General features: G+C 50.3%; 1 protein-coding gene across 1 annotated transcript; it reads left to right on the top strand.

The window, feature by feature from the left end:
* Positions 1-327: 327 nt before the first annotated feature.
* Positions 328-10,757, top strand: ASB1 (ankyrin repeat and SOCS box containing 1; the record flags this gene model as incomplete). Its single annotated transcript, XM_080346490.1, has 5 exons — positions 328-388; positions 532-673; positions 3,604-3,906; positions 8,349-8,734; positions 10,624-10,757. 5 exons carry the CDS (start codon positions 328-330, stop codon positions 10,755-10,757), a joined length of 1,026 nt encoding a protein of 341 aa, XP_080202616.1.
* Between the last annotated feature and the right edge of the window lie 1,744 nt (positions 10,758-12,501).

Genomic DNA, 12,501 nt, shown 5'->3' with positions numbered 1-12,501 from the left:
AGCCCCCGGCCGCTGTGCCAGCGAGCGGCCCGGCTCCCACCTCGAGATTGCCCGGGGGGCGAGGGCCCCGCTCTGCCTCCCCGGCCGGGCTCCGGGCGGAAGGCTCAGGCCGGGCTGCCCACCCGCGGAGGTGCCGCCGCGGGGCGGGTCTGAAGGACGAAAGGCTCCGGCGGCGCCGGGGGAAAATCCACCTTAACGCGGAGGCAGGAAGCGGCCGGGCCGGCAGGCACCAATCAGGCCGGCCCGGGGAGGGAGGGACGGAGGGCGGTGGCAGCGCCAGCGGCCGGGGGAGCGGAGGCCGAGCCGGCCCGGCGGGGCGAGGGGCCGATGGCAGAGGGCGGACCCCCCGGCGGCGGGGACGCGGCCGCCGCCTCCAGCGGGCAGGCAGGTAACGTGGGGGGGTGAGCGGCCGGTGCCGCCGCCGGCACGGGGGCGCCTTTCGGGCTCGCCTTGTGCCGGGAGGGGACGGGACAGCCCCCGCCACCCCCAGGCAGCGCTCAGCCCGGCTGCCCCGCTCTCTCTCCAGCGCAGGTCGTAACCTGAAGGAGTGGCTGCGGGAGCAGTTTTGCGACCACCCCCTCGAGCACTGCGAGGACACCCGGCTGCACGACGCGGCCTACGTGGGGGACCTGCCCACCCTCAAGAGCTTGCTGCAGGAGGAGAGCTTCCAAAGGTGAGGGGGGCTCTGACACCCCGCCCTGCCCGCGCCCCCACCTCGGCCACCCTCACGGGGGACGAGGGTGCGAGGTCTCACTTAGAAGATTTTGGCTGGAGACTCCCTGGGGCTGCTGAGCCCACACCTATATAAGCTAGTGGTCAGTAGGTCAGAGAGGTTCTCCTTCCCCTCTGCTCTACCCTGGGGAGACACATCTGGGATATTGTGTCCAGCTGTGGCCCCTCAGTTCCAGCAGGACAGGGAACTGCTGCAGAGAGTCCAGCGCAGGGCAACAAAGATGATTAAGGGAGTGGAGCATCTCCCTTACGAAGAAAGGCTGAGGGAGCTGGGGCTCTTTAGTTTGGAGGAGACTGAGGGGTGACCTCATTTATGTTTATAAATATGTAAAGGGTGAGTGTCATGAGGATGGAGCCAGGCTCTTTTTGGTGACAACCAATGATACGACAAGAGGTAATGGGTACAAACCAGAACACAAGAGGTTCCCCTTAAATATGAGAATAAACCTCTCAGTGAGGATGACAGACGCTGGCCCAGGCTGCCCAGGGGGGTTGTGAAGTCTCCTCTGCAGACATTCCAACCCGCCTAGACGCCTTCCTGTGTAACCTCATCTGGGCATTCCTGCTCCGGCAGGGAGATTGGACTGGATGAGCTTTCAAGGCCCCTTCCAGTCTCTAACATTCTGTGATTCTGTGTGATCTCCCCTTAGCCTGCTCCTTTTGGAGTTTTTTGGGTTGGGAGGATGCTCAGCTCGCCCCTGAAATCATCCCCCCGTGGGCTCCCAGGAGACAGATGTCAAGCCAGTTAGCAAGCGTGCAGCGGGCATGCACAGGCTCTGTGCAGATTGGTGTGGAAATGTAATACCACGAAAATAGGAGCCTACTTGTAATGGGAAAAACACATAAAAGGGATTACAATTGAACGTAAACCTGAAACACCCCATGTTATAAAATCCGTCCAGTGTAAGTCTGTGACCACGGGGATAGTTAATTAATTTTCCTGCACCATGGAGAAAACTGCTTGGAGTACAGAATGTCTCCCAGCCTCAAAAATGTGGCTTTTCAGCAAAAATGAGAATGAACCAGCCTCTCTTTTTGCCACCTGGGCAGCTGGGGCTCTTCGGTGCCTCGGTCCCCCTTATTTTTGTCCCATGCTGTGTGGGAACCCTGTAGCAGTAGGGCCAGGCATCCTTTCTTGCAGGAAACGTAAAGTTTGGCTGGAGGAGGAGGGCTGGACCTGCAGCACCATCACACAGGTGGTGGAGTAAACAGAGAAGTGACTTCTTTGAATTTGGGGGTAGGGATAGGGATCCCCAAACCACCACGGTTAAAGGGAGCATTTTCTCATAAGGCTTGACAGCTCAGGGCTTGGTACAGGGTTTATACTACTCTTCCTAAAATGCGTTTGCAGAAAAAAATTGTGACATCGCTGTCATAGCAAACTCTGTAAATGCACTGTATAAAAACTGCTTTGTCCTGTACCAGTTACACGGGCCTGGGTGGAGCGAGCTAGGAGAGCAAATCCACTGCTGCTCTGGCTAAAGAGCACTTTCGCCAGCCTACATTGGCCTTAAGGAAATCCCTTATTTTCTGCATGTTCCTGCTAGAATGGTACCTGCAGTGACTTGCAGAGAAACTGGGAGTGAGGTCTGTATGTTTATGAGATTTATAGAGCTAACCTGAGATCTAGGTGAGCATGACGACTAATACAGGTTATTTCAGAGGGGATCTAAGCAGCTGCCAGTCAGAGACATCTCTTCTGTAAATGGGCAAAGGCTCTTATGCCAATACAGCCGTCCAACAAGGATGCTAATGGCCTACTGATGCTGTTCAGTGCAGGATGGCGGCAGCTCCCGAGCTTGCTCCGTGCTGGCAGGGCTGAGTTTCCCTGGATTTGTGTTTATGTCATCCCATGGTGCCTGGCTAAGTGTGGATTTTGCCAGCAGTGTGATACAGATGTACACCTGCATTTCCATACATTGCTCCCCTCCTCCTCTTGCTGTTTCCTTGCTGCTTTTGTAACCTTCTGCCACTCTTGGAGCAGCTTGAATTAAACAGTGGTGATCCCCAGCTTGACCACTTCTGATTTGGGACATCTGCCTTTAAAAAAGGGAGTAGGGAGTATTTTTTAAAATAATTTTTACTGGTAATTTTGACTGAGTTTTGAGGCAAGGTTTGTCCTTCACTGTGCGTATGTGCAGCTCCTGACACAGCAGAGCTGCCATAAAGCCCATCTTCCTGGCACTCCTCTGACACAGGCTGTAGTTTCTGTAGACAATTGAATTAAACAGTATTCCCTGAAAATAAAACATTTTCAGAACAAATATGAGGCCTTGGTACTTATTTTAAAAATGTTCTTTAAGCTTCAATGGTTGTTTGCCGATACCCTTATCTCTAGGCAGGCTGAATATAGCTATAGCTAAATGGAAAGTTAAATGTATTCATGAGGTGCTAATGTCTACATCCTGTTATTTGCAGTCTGTCAGAGAAAGCAAAAGCAACTACAAATAGTGTGATGCCAGAAACTGGTTTATTGACAAACAGTGTTGCTTCAGCATGCGATTGAACTGGTTCATTCCACTTGTTGATGACAAGAGGCTTTGTATTTGAGTACAGCACGTCTTTTGGTCCATGTGAAAACGAGTTTGAATGTTAAATATTTTCTGACACTTTGGAGTTACTGTTGCTCTTCCCATTTTCTTTAGGTCAGCAGATTAGGTCAACACATAGTTTCTAGCTACCTACAACCTAGTCAGGTTATAGCCCGGAGCTTTTCAGGACTGCTATAAAGCACCAAAAAGGGGGAGGAAGATCTTCAAGAGAGCTGTTAGTGCTCTCCCAGCATCCTCCTCCGCGGCTGGGGTAGATGGGGTGGTGTAAGGATGCAGGAGGCACTGTCTGACCCAACACTTTCTCCCCGCACGACGCCAGCCGGATCAACGAGAAGTCGGTGTGGTGCTGCGGCTGGCTGCCCTGCACGCCGCTGCGCATCGCGGCCACCGCTGGCCACGGGCCCTGCGTCGATTTCCTCCTCCGCAAAGGGGCCGAGATTGACTTGGTGGACGTGAAAGGGCAGACTGCCCTCTACGTAGCTGTGGTCAACGGGCACCTCGAGTGTGCCAAGATCCTCCTGGAAGCCGGCGCTGACCCCAACGGCAGCCGGCACCACCGCAGCACCCCTGTGTACCATGCGGCGCGCGTGGGCCGGGCAGACATCCTCCGGGAGCTGATCAGGTGAGAGCTGGGTTCCTGCTGGGGAGAGGAGTTGCTCTACTGCCCTCTCTTATTCCTTTGGGATCTTCTCCCCCAGGGGGACCGGAGCATCCGTTCCCTCCTTGCATGCCTTGTGTGTCCATGGGCCTGGCGAGGCTGGCGAAGAGATGGGCTGGAGAAAGGGTGAAGAGAAGCCCAAAGGGACATCTTTGTCTTCCCCATCTCCTGGTCCTAGTGACAGGCCTATGCCCTGCTGTGTGTGTCCCATGCCTGTTCTCCTAAGAAAAAGCCCAAGTGAGGTGTCTCCATTTGAGTCCACCATCCACTATTCAATCAGAGCCACATTTTGCAAAGTATCTTCCCTCCTCTCTGCCTTTACTATCAGTTCCATGCCCCTGATTGAACCTACAAGCAAGTTGGATCTTCCAGTGAACTAAAAATTGTTTGGAAACAGCTCTCTCTTTTGCGTAGCTTGGCTGCTCTGACCATTTTTAGGAGATGTGCTTGTTGCTTGCACTGGCCATTGTTGCCTGCCTGGTGTTTGCCCATCACTGGGACACCTTCCACGCATCTGATTCTGTTTCTCCTTGCCAGATACCCGATGCACAGCTCAGTCGAAGGGCTTCTCTGGGGCGGGGAGTGACAGCCACCACTATGAGGTGATGAATACTCACCTTAGCTGGACAGTGGGTGGCTGGAGACCTCCTGTCCCCCAGAAAACTTCCTCTGCAGCACCAGCAGTGAGTGGGCTCAAGGTCTAGCAATAGACTCTGCAGAATTGAACTTCTTCCTCTGTGGCATGCCGTGACACTTCCTTTCTTCTGAACTGGAAGCTTTTTGTGTAGAGGAACATGCTGAACAACTATATGGGCCATTGATGCCAAATAATAAGGGATCATAAGGGCAAAATACAGGTTGTAGAAAGAAATTGTAAAAGAGAAGAAGGTATGTTGGGATTCACACAGAAACACTCTCCAAGGAATCCCTTCAGTGATCGCAGATGCTAGAGTACAACAACCGAGAGGATTTGAATAGAAAAATTTTGAAATACTTGGGGTTTTTCTCCTTTCCTTTTTGCTTGTGGGGAAGTTAATTTTCATGCAAGTGCAGCTCTAAGGAAGCCAACAAGTAGAAAGGAGGGGAGACAGTCAGTCCCCTCTCCATGCTGCTTTTTCTGCAGACTGAGAGAAAGATGTTCCCCTCACCACGTGCTTGTTGGTACAAGGTTCAGCTCACACGCTGCATTCCTGAGAATCTCCCCTGACATATCCACTAAGGCAGGGTGAAATGTAGCAAATGGTATTTCAGCAGCACATGGAGAGCTGAGGCATTGATTTATGTGTCTACTCCTTGGGATACCTTGCCAGCAATATTAAAAGCAAGATTTTGGAAAACTTTCAGGATTAAAAATTAACTGGAGTTTGTCCAGTATATTTTTATTAGACAATGTCTCTCCCAAGGCTGCTAAGCTAATACCAAATTGTCAGATTGCCCAAAATTTCAAATATCTTGGAGTACAGATTTCACGGATCTGTTCAGAGTTGCTTACTTTAAAATGCAGTCTTATGTTACGAAGCTCACTCAGAGATTTTAAAAATGTTGATCTAAAGGATTTGGCAGGAGGAATAAAATGAGGAAGACACTCTTACTGAGATATAAGGAAATACCTTAGCATATTCAGCTCGAGAGAGCCTCAGTGTCCTGAAAAGAAAGCCCAGCCCAGGTCAGGCTTACCACAGGTGTCTAAACATCCCTTTTTTTTTTTTTAATCATAAAGTAGCACAATCAGGATTCCTGAATCCTACCAGAATTGCTGAACCAGCGAACCAAGCAATAGGTGAAACTGTATCCATTAATAGTAAATATATACATAGCTATGGAATGGTGATCCATTTTATGAGGCGGCTGGTGGAAATATTTATGGTCATATTGCCTGGGTATAGATTAGATTACTTTCCTAACAGCTTGTGATGTGATCATGCTGTGATGGAATCGGACCATTGCATTGTACTCGCAGTGTAACTGAGCATATTAAGGAGGAGTGGACCCTTTTGCCACACTAAAACGGTGAAAAGGAGATCTGACAAATCATCTGATGCCTCAGGCACATGCCTAACTGTGAAAAAAGCAGAATTTTGTATCGTGCTTTGAGCTAGGGGTTTCCACCGAAGCTTTTGATGACAATAATGGAAAAAAAAAGGGGACTGAAATGAAGGTGTATACCTGCTGTCTGGTGAGGACCGTGGCCATAGGAAGCAGTGGCCCTACAGCATCCCTACAGAAGTCTCACAGCAGCACAGATTACTCGATCCAAATGCTCGTGTAGTTTGATATTAAGAGATTTGTTTATCTACGGCGAACAGGTGCCTGTGGAAAACAGACACCTTTACTTATTTAGGTCTCTGTGCTCTAACATAAGTGATGCAGATTGAGCAAAGTGCTGGGGAAGTCCCCAAGAGATGGGGATGTCCCCTTAGTGTGCAGTGATCCCTGGGCTAGCCGCCTGGCCTGGGAAGTGAAGCTTGGTCCTGTGGCTGGTGCAAGGACCAGCTCACACTTCGCACCGTCATTACTGCCTTGCTCTGTCTTTTCTCTGCATTTCTCCACCCCACCAGTCTCCTGAGATCTCAGCCAAGATGTTCATGCTTGGGAGAGCATGTGCATTAGGGTAAAAATACCCTGCATGCCATTTGCAGCTCTTAAATAAGCTTCCTTGGCCCTTGTTCTGCACATGGTTAATTTAAATGAGACTATTCCTGCCCTCGGAACTGATGTATTTGTTTAAGTATTTGGTGTATAGGGACCAGCCCCTCCTGGGTTCAGCAAGAGCTGTGCTTGCCTTGAGGCAGGATTTATCCTCAGGTGGTTTCCTTATTTGTTTTATTAACTGCAGAAAGGAATATAATGGTATCTAGGAAGACAGAGAAAACTAGTCCTCTGAGTGCTCAGTTTGCAATTTTGGGAGGGGTACCGGTGGGGAAAGGAACCTTTTATTCCTCTGTGGGGAGAAGGGACAGGGCTTTGTTTGCTCTGCAATGCTGCAGTTAAAACCAGCTACTCCTTAGGGGGTTGTGTTGTCTTCCTCCTTCTTCCCCCCTCAAGCTGCACGCAAAGTAGATGGAGTTAGAGTGTCCCCATTGCTTGGGTGTTAACCAGCCTGGGGGAAATAAGTGCTTATTTCTGCTGTCCCTTCTTTCCTCAGCATTGCCATTTTTCAAATTCCATACTTTTTACAGAGAGCAACACTTGGCCTTTTTGCTCCCATTTATTTGGCGCCATTCTTCACTTCCTAAAAAAAAAAAATAAAAACCCCACCAAAATAAAAGAGCCAAAGCCAATAAGCCCTGTCTTCTGCTTGTTCACAACTTAGTGCCATCTGTACTTCCCAAATGAAATGTGCTGCAGGCGCTGCTCCTGTTTGATGCTGATGTCCATCAAGCAGGGCTTTAGCCAGCTCATGTGCCTTCTCTGCGCCCCAGCGAGCCCAAGCCCTTGCTCTGGCCACAGGGCTTATGGAGCAGCTGGGACACTGTGGCACCACACGGTCAAGATGTGAGGTAGGGGCTTCTCCGTGGGGTAGGGTGAGGCAGGAGCCAGTTGCAAAAGGCTCGAGAGGTTTGCTGCTGCAGCGCGTGGAGGCCTCCTGTTTGTCGCCCTCGGAGTGCTGGCCAGTGAGCTGTAATCTCTTGTGTGGTATCTAGTATAATATATGACCTGTGAGCAGAGCTGTGCAGGAGGGAGGGCGAAAGGTCTGACGCAATTACTTTGGGTTTTTCCAGTTTCCTGCGTGCTCAGAGCTGGCGGGTGCATCCCTTCCACTGAGCTGAATAGCGGGGAAGAGGTCGCTTTTTGACTCCTGATGGGATTTCACCACCCCAGCTCCTTCAGGAGCAGGGTTTTGTCGTGTATGTTTCACTGCTGAGTGCAGATTTCTGTTTCCATTTCCCTGCTGTTTGTGACAGTCAGATCGATTGCTGCTATTGCTTTTCGGCCTGTTTTATCCTGGTGGGGAAGTTATTTCACAGCATCTCTTCAACTGAGCCATTTGGAAACATCCCTGCTCCCCAGCCAGCTCTTTAGCATCCAGCATTACATGGTGCTGGCTCAGGGCTCAGCCGTCCCTTGTGCCAAGGCTTGGCACATCCCTCAGGAGGGCAGGGAAAGATGTTCCTCAGCTGCTCTCTCCCACGCCTGGGCTGTTGTGGGCAGAGAAACAACTTTGCTACTTGAAGATCAGATCGCACTGGTTATGGCATCCCCTCTCAGAAGCCCTGCCAGGCCCTTCTCAGGGTAGGTACAGGCAGGTTTTGGGAGGTGGGCCCCAGATGTATCAAAGACAGTCAGAGTGCTCATCCTCCACGTGTCCTTCAGCCTCAGCCCTTGCCATTTTGTCACCCTGAGGTTCAGTTGTGATGCTTTTGCCTTTGTTTCCAAACCTCAGCTCTTCTTTCTCCCCTGCCCAGGTACGGCGCAGACGTGGATGTGAATCACCACGTCGCTTCCCGGGTCCCCAGCCCCTCCGTGCGGCCCCTCACCACGCTGGTGGTCTGCCCGCTGTACATCAGCGCCGCCTACCACAACCTCCAGTGCTTCCAACTGCTGCTCCAGGCAGGAGCCAACCCGGATTTTAACTGCTGTGGGCCCATCAACATCCAAGGCTTCTCTCGGGGCTCCCCGGTGTGCGTGATGGACGCTGTCCTGCGGCATGGCTGTGAAGCAGCATTTGTCCACCTCTTGATTGACTTTGGAGCCAATCTGAACCTGGTGAAAGTGGAGGCCTTGGGAGTTGAATCCACAGGAAGGGTCAAAGTCAACCCTGAGGCTCTGGAGGTGTTCAAAGAAGCAAGGAGTAAGTGGCTTTGACCTACAGCTGGTTTTATCTACCTCTAGATTCAGGAGAACACTTTGAAGAGTTTATTTGGTTAGTTAGGAGATGCCAAGATGGTAGGGTGTGTGCTACCATCCTCTTTTGGGTCTGTTTATTCAAGTGCCTTTAGCATAAAGATAATGTAAGCAGTTTATACCTAACTTAAAAGTGTAAAACAATTCTAACGCACAGAACAGATAGCTGGGATTTAACAAGCTGTTAAGCTGGGCGTTAATGACTTCACCACCCCTGACACACCTCCCCAGGAGGCGTTACTGGCCAGGCAGGCATCAGGCAGGAGAGGACTGAGGGGCTGGCTTCCGTGGCTCCCTGGCACCGATCCTCAGGGCTGCGGAGCTGCTGCCTCCAGCTCTGTCAACACCCATCACTCAACTCAACGGCTTCCCCATAAGCCTCCACCTACACTCCCTGTTTTTCTCCTGTTGCGTTTTGTGTGTTTGTGTGGTGCTTTCCCTCTTGAGTCCTTCAGCTACCAATGGTGCCTATCAGCAGCCTGACCTCTGTAACTTTACATTTTTTTTTAATCTTTCTCCCAGCTCTTTTCCCTTGCCCAGCGGTGTCCTCAGCAGCCTGAGGCAAGGTTAGGCAGTGTGGTGCTGTCAAGGCTGGATTTTGGGTCTGCAAACCACAAGCAGGTGATGACATATCCAGTGAGACCCAGTTCTCCCAAGCCGTGGAGATGTGCCCTTGCTGTTCTTGAGTGAACCTGTGCTCTGCGGGGGCTGCCCAGGGAGGGACCCGAGACGTAGTTGTATCTGGACAGGCTACTTGGGAAGTAAAGCCACAACTAGTGGTAGCAAATGGTGGGGAGAGCTTAGATGGTGGTGGAAAACGGTGGGGAAAAAGCTGGCTTTTTAAAATTTAACATCCTCTGGGAAGCGAATGAGTTACAAAAGAAGTAAATCAGAACCTCAACATGCCTAAATTTACCTGCTGTTTCTTTCTTTTTTATAATAAAAGCAACATCAATACAGCGCACACCCTTGTTCCAGCAAGGACAGCACCTCATAAAACCGCCAAGCTCAGCTGGCGAGGGCCAGGGCTTTGCATGAGGGTTAGAAGTGGGGTTTTCTCTCTTGAACTCCAGAGAAATCTGAAAGGGATTCAGGGTGTGGGATACAACCCCCAGCCCTCACCCCAAAATTATTCAGCTTTGCACATGTCTAGTTTTTAAACCTGCCCACACTTTAGATGAGAAGAAGCACACATAAGCTGAAGCAGGTGGTTTCCATTAAGCCTGGGTTTAGGAGGCAAATGGGACTCTTCAGGTGGAGCGTGCAGGATAATAGAGTGGTACCTTCGAGGTCCAGTTCCTGAATCAATGTGGGCGCCACCATCCTCTTGTCCCTGTCCTGGAAGAGCTCTCCATGAACTGAGAAGCAGTCCTCGAAAGCTGGGCTAAGACCTGAGCTGGCTGTCAATGCTTTTGATTCCCAGGGGGTGGTTTAGAGCAAAAATAAAGTCCACATAGTTTTACAATGATCAGATTAGAGTAAAGCCTCTCCTGGTGTAGGTTCAGCCATCATCTCTTGAACCCTGCTATGCAGGGGCTGACTCTGTGGTCACAACCCTGTGCAGTCCCCAGCTTGTCTGTCCAAACTGCCCGTGTGCTGGCTGCCATTGCTCCAAATCTTTGGCCAAAAGGTTTGGGCTCCTCACAGGGAGGATTTGTGCATGCTCAGCTCTCCTGCGCTGCCTTCATGTTGCTGTGCAGGCCATGGCCTCGGTGTTTGGAAGGGGTAAATCTCTCCTCAGCCATCAGCCAGAGCTCAGCACTATTTACACACTGTTGTCCCTCTCTCTTTGTCTTTCTGTCCCTCAATAGTTTTTCTCTGTTTTCTTCATTGCAGGCCGCACCCGGAGCCTCTTGTCTCTCTGCCGCATAGCTGTACGAAGAATACTTGGCAAATCTCGTCTGGATCTGATCCATATCCTTCCAATCCCAGACCCCATTAAACAATTTTTACTTCATGAACACAGTTAAAGGGCAACTGGCTGCTTTCTGGGACAGTTTGGTTTGGTAAATGAGTGCGCTGACAAAGCCAGGTGCCAATCCTAACCCTTCGCCCACAGTGAAATATTGTATTGCTCATGGAGTGCACATAATTCCCTGCCCCTGTGGTTTTTCCTCTCCAAATTTAGGGTGCAGTGATTTTGTGTGTCTATTCTTAAGCTCCAGGTTTTCTAACTGGTGATCTCTTTTTTGCAACTGGTTGTGCGATAAGGCCAATAAGCGTGTGTGGCTGTTACATGAGCAAATACAATATATCCTATAGCTGTTAGCGTATGTCCATTTGTTATGACTCTACCTCTGTTATTGCTCTGTGGTTCACACACCTTGGGTCTCAGCAGCACTTCTGCGTGGGGAAAGTGTCCGTACTTAAGCCTTTCCTCTTGCTATAGCATACAAGGGAGTCTCTCCTTGCCTTGGTAAGGGTTTTACAACAGCACTGTTCTCTTTCCGCTGTCAGTACCCGGCCTCTCTTTTCTCTGCGGGTTTGTGGTTGCTGCTATAAAAGTGGGTGTATTTTCTGCTGTCCTCTTCTGGTGTGAAATGCATCAAGTTTCCTGTCCAGCGCTGTGCGTTACTTGGAAAATTGTATCCGTGTCTCTACGTGCTGCAAGGTAGCTGCTGACTTGGCTTTCTTCGTGTAGAGGCCCCATCGCACAGAGGGGAGAGTAACAGAATGTGTAATCCCGTCCTGTCCGAGTCGTTTCTGCAGAGCACCAGATCTGCTGGGGAAGCTTGGCTCTCCGTCCAGCACTGATGGACAAGGCAGGGCTGGCCGGTCCTCCCCCCAACTGCCTGGAACCAGGTCAAGCCTCGTAACCACTGTCGTAACATGAATGAAAAAATGTGGAGAGAAACGGAAAAAAGGTGGTTTCATCTCTGGAGGCTGATTAGCTACACAGCTTGTTGTGGAGATGTCACTTGTGGTTCAACTGCTACTGCAGTGGTGGTGGGACAAGGACTGCGATACTCACGTGGAGCCAGCACGAGAACCTGAAAGATTTCTGGGGTAACTTTTGGAAAAGCAGTTGCCAAAATAATCTTCTGTTCACTGTAAAATGGGTTTGATAATTCGGGAGTGACCAGGAGTGACAGAGGAGGGATTGCTAAATTAAACTTGCATTGCTGTGCTGGATGGTGGGTGATTGATGCAATGCTTGTCAATCTGTCTGTGGTTATGAAGAAAAAGACACCAAAATGATCTCTAGACTGCCTGCTTGCAGTATTGCAGTGATTATGATGTTACTGAAGGTCCAGTAAAGCAGCTGACAGTGCACAGCACATAGAAATAGAAGTTCCTACCCACTTTTTACTCCATAACCCACTTAAGAGGTCTTTTTGTTTGCCTGCTGCTTCTACCAGCATTGTGAGAAAGGGAGAAGAAAGCACTTTTTGTCTTTTCTTGAAGAGTTAGGAGGTTACGTGCTTCTAACAGCAGTGTTGCATCCAGCAGACTGGGGTCCTTTGATTTCCAGTGCCCCTACGTTGCTGTTTGCCCTCGTGTTGCAATCTCACAGAAAAGTGTGATTCTGCAGTGAGTCGACAGCCTTTCGTGGGCATCTCAAGGTCAGCTGGCTCCTTAAAGGTGGACACGTAGTCATTGTATAGGAACCACTGTCAGAATAGCAGCTTCAGAAGGACAGAGATCGTGGTCTCTTGGGATCTTGGATAAAACATCAGGTGATAATTGGTACCTGCTTTTACTTGATTGATCCAA

The sequence above is a fragment of the Nesoenas mayeri genome (genome assembly GCF_963082525.1).
Source record: "Nesoenas mayeri genome assembly, chromosome: 6".
Taxonomy (NCBI): Eukaryota; Metazoa; Chordata; class Aves; order Columbiformes; family Columbidae; genus Nesoenas; species Nesoenas mayeri.
This window is presented reverse-complemented; position numbering and strand designations above follow the sequence as displayed.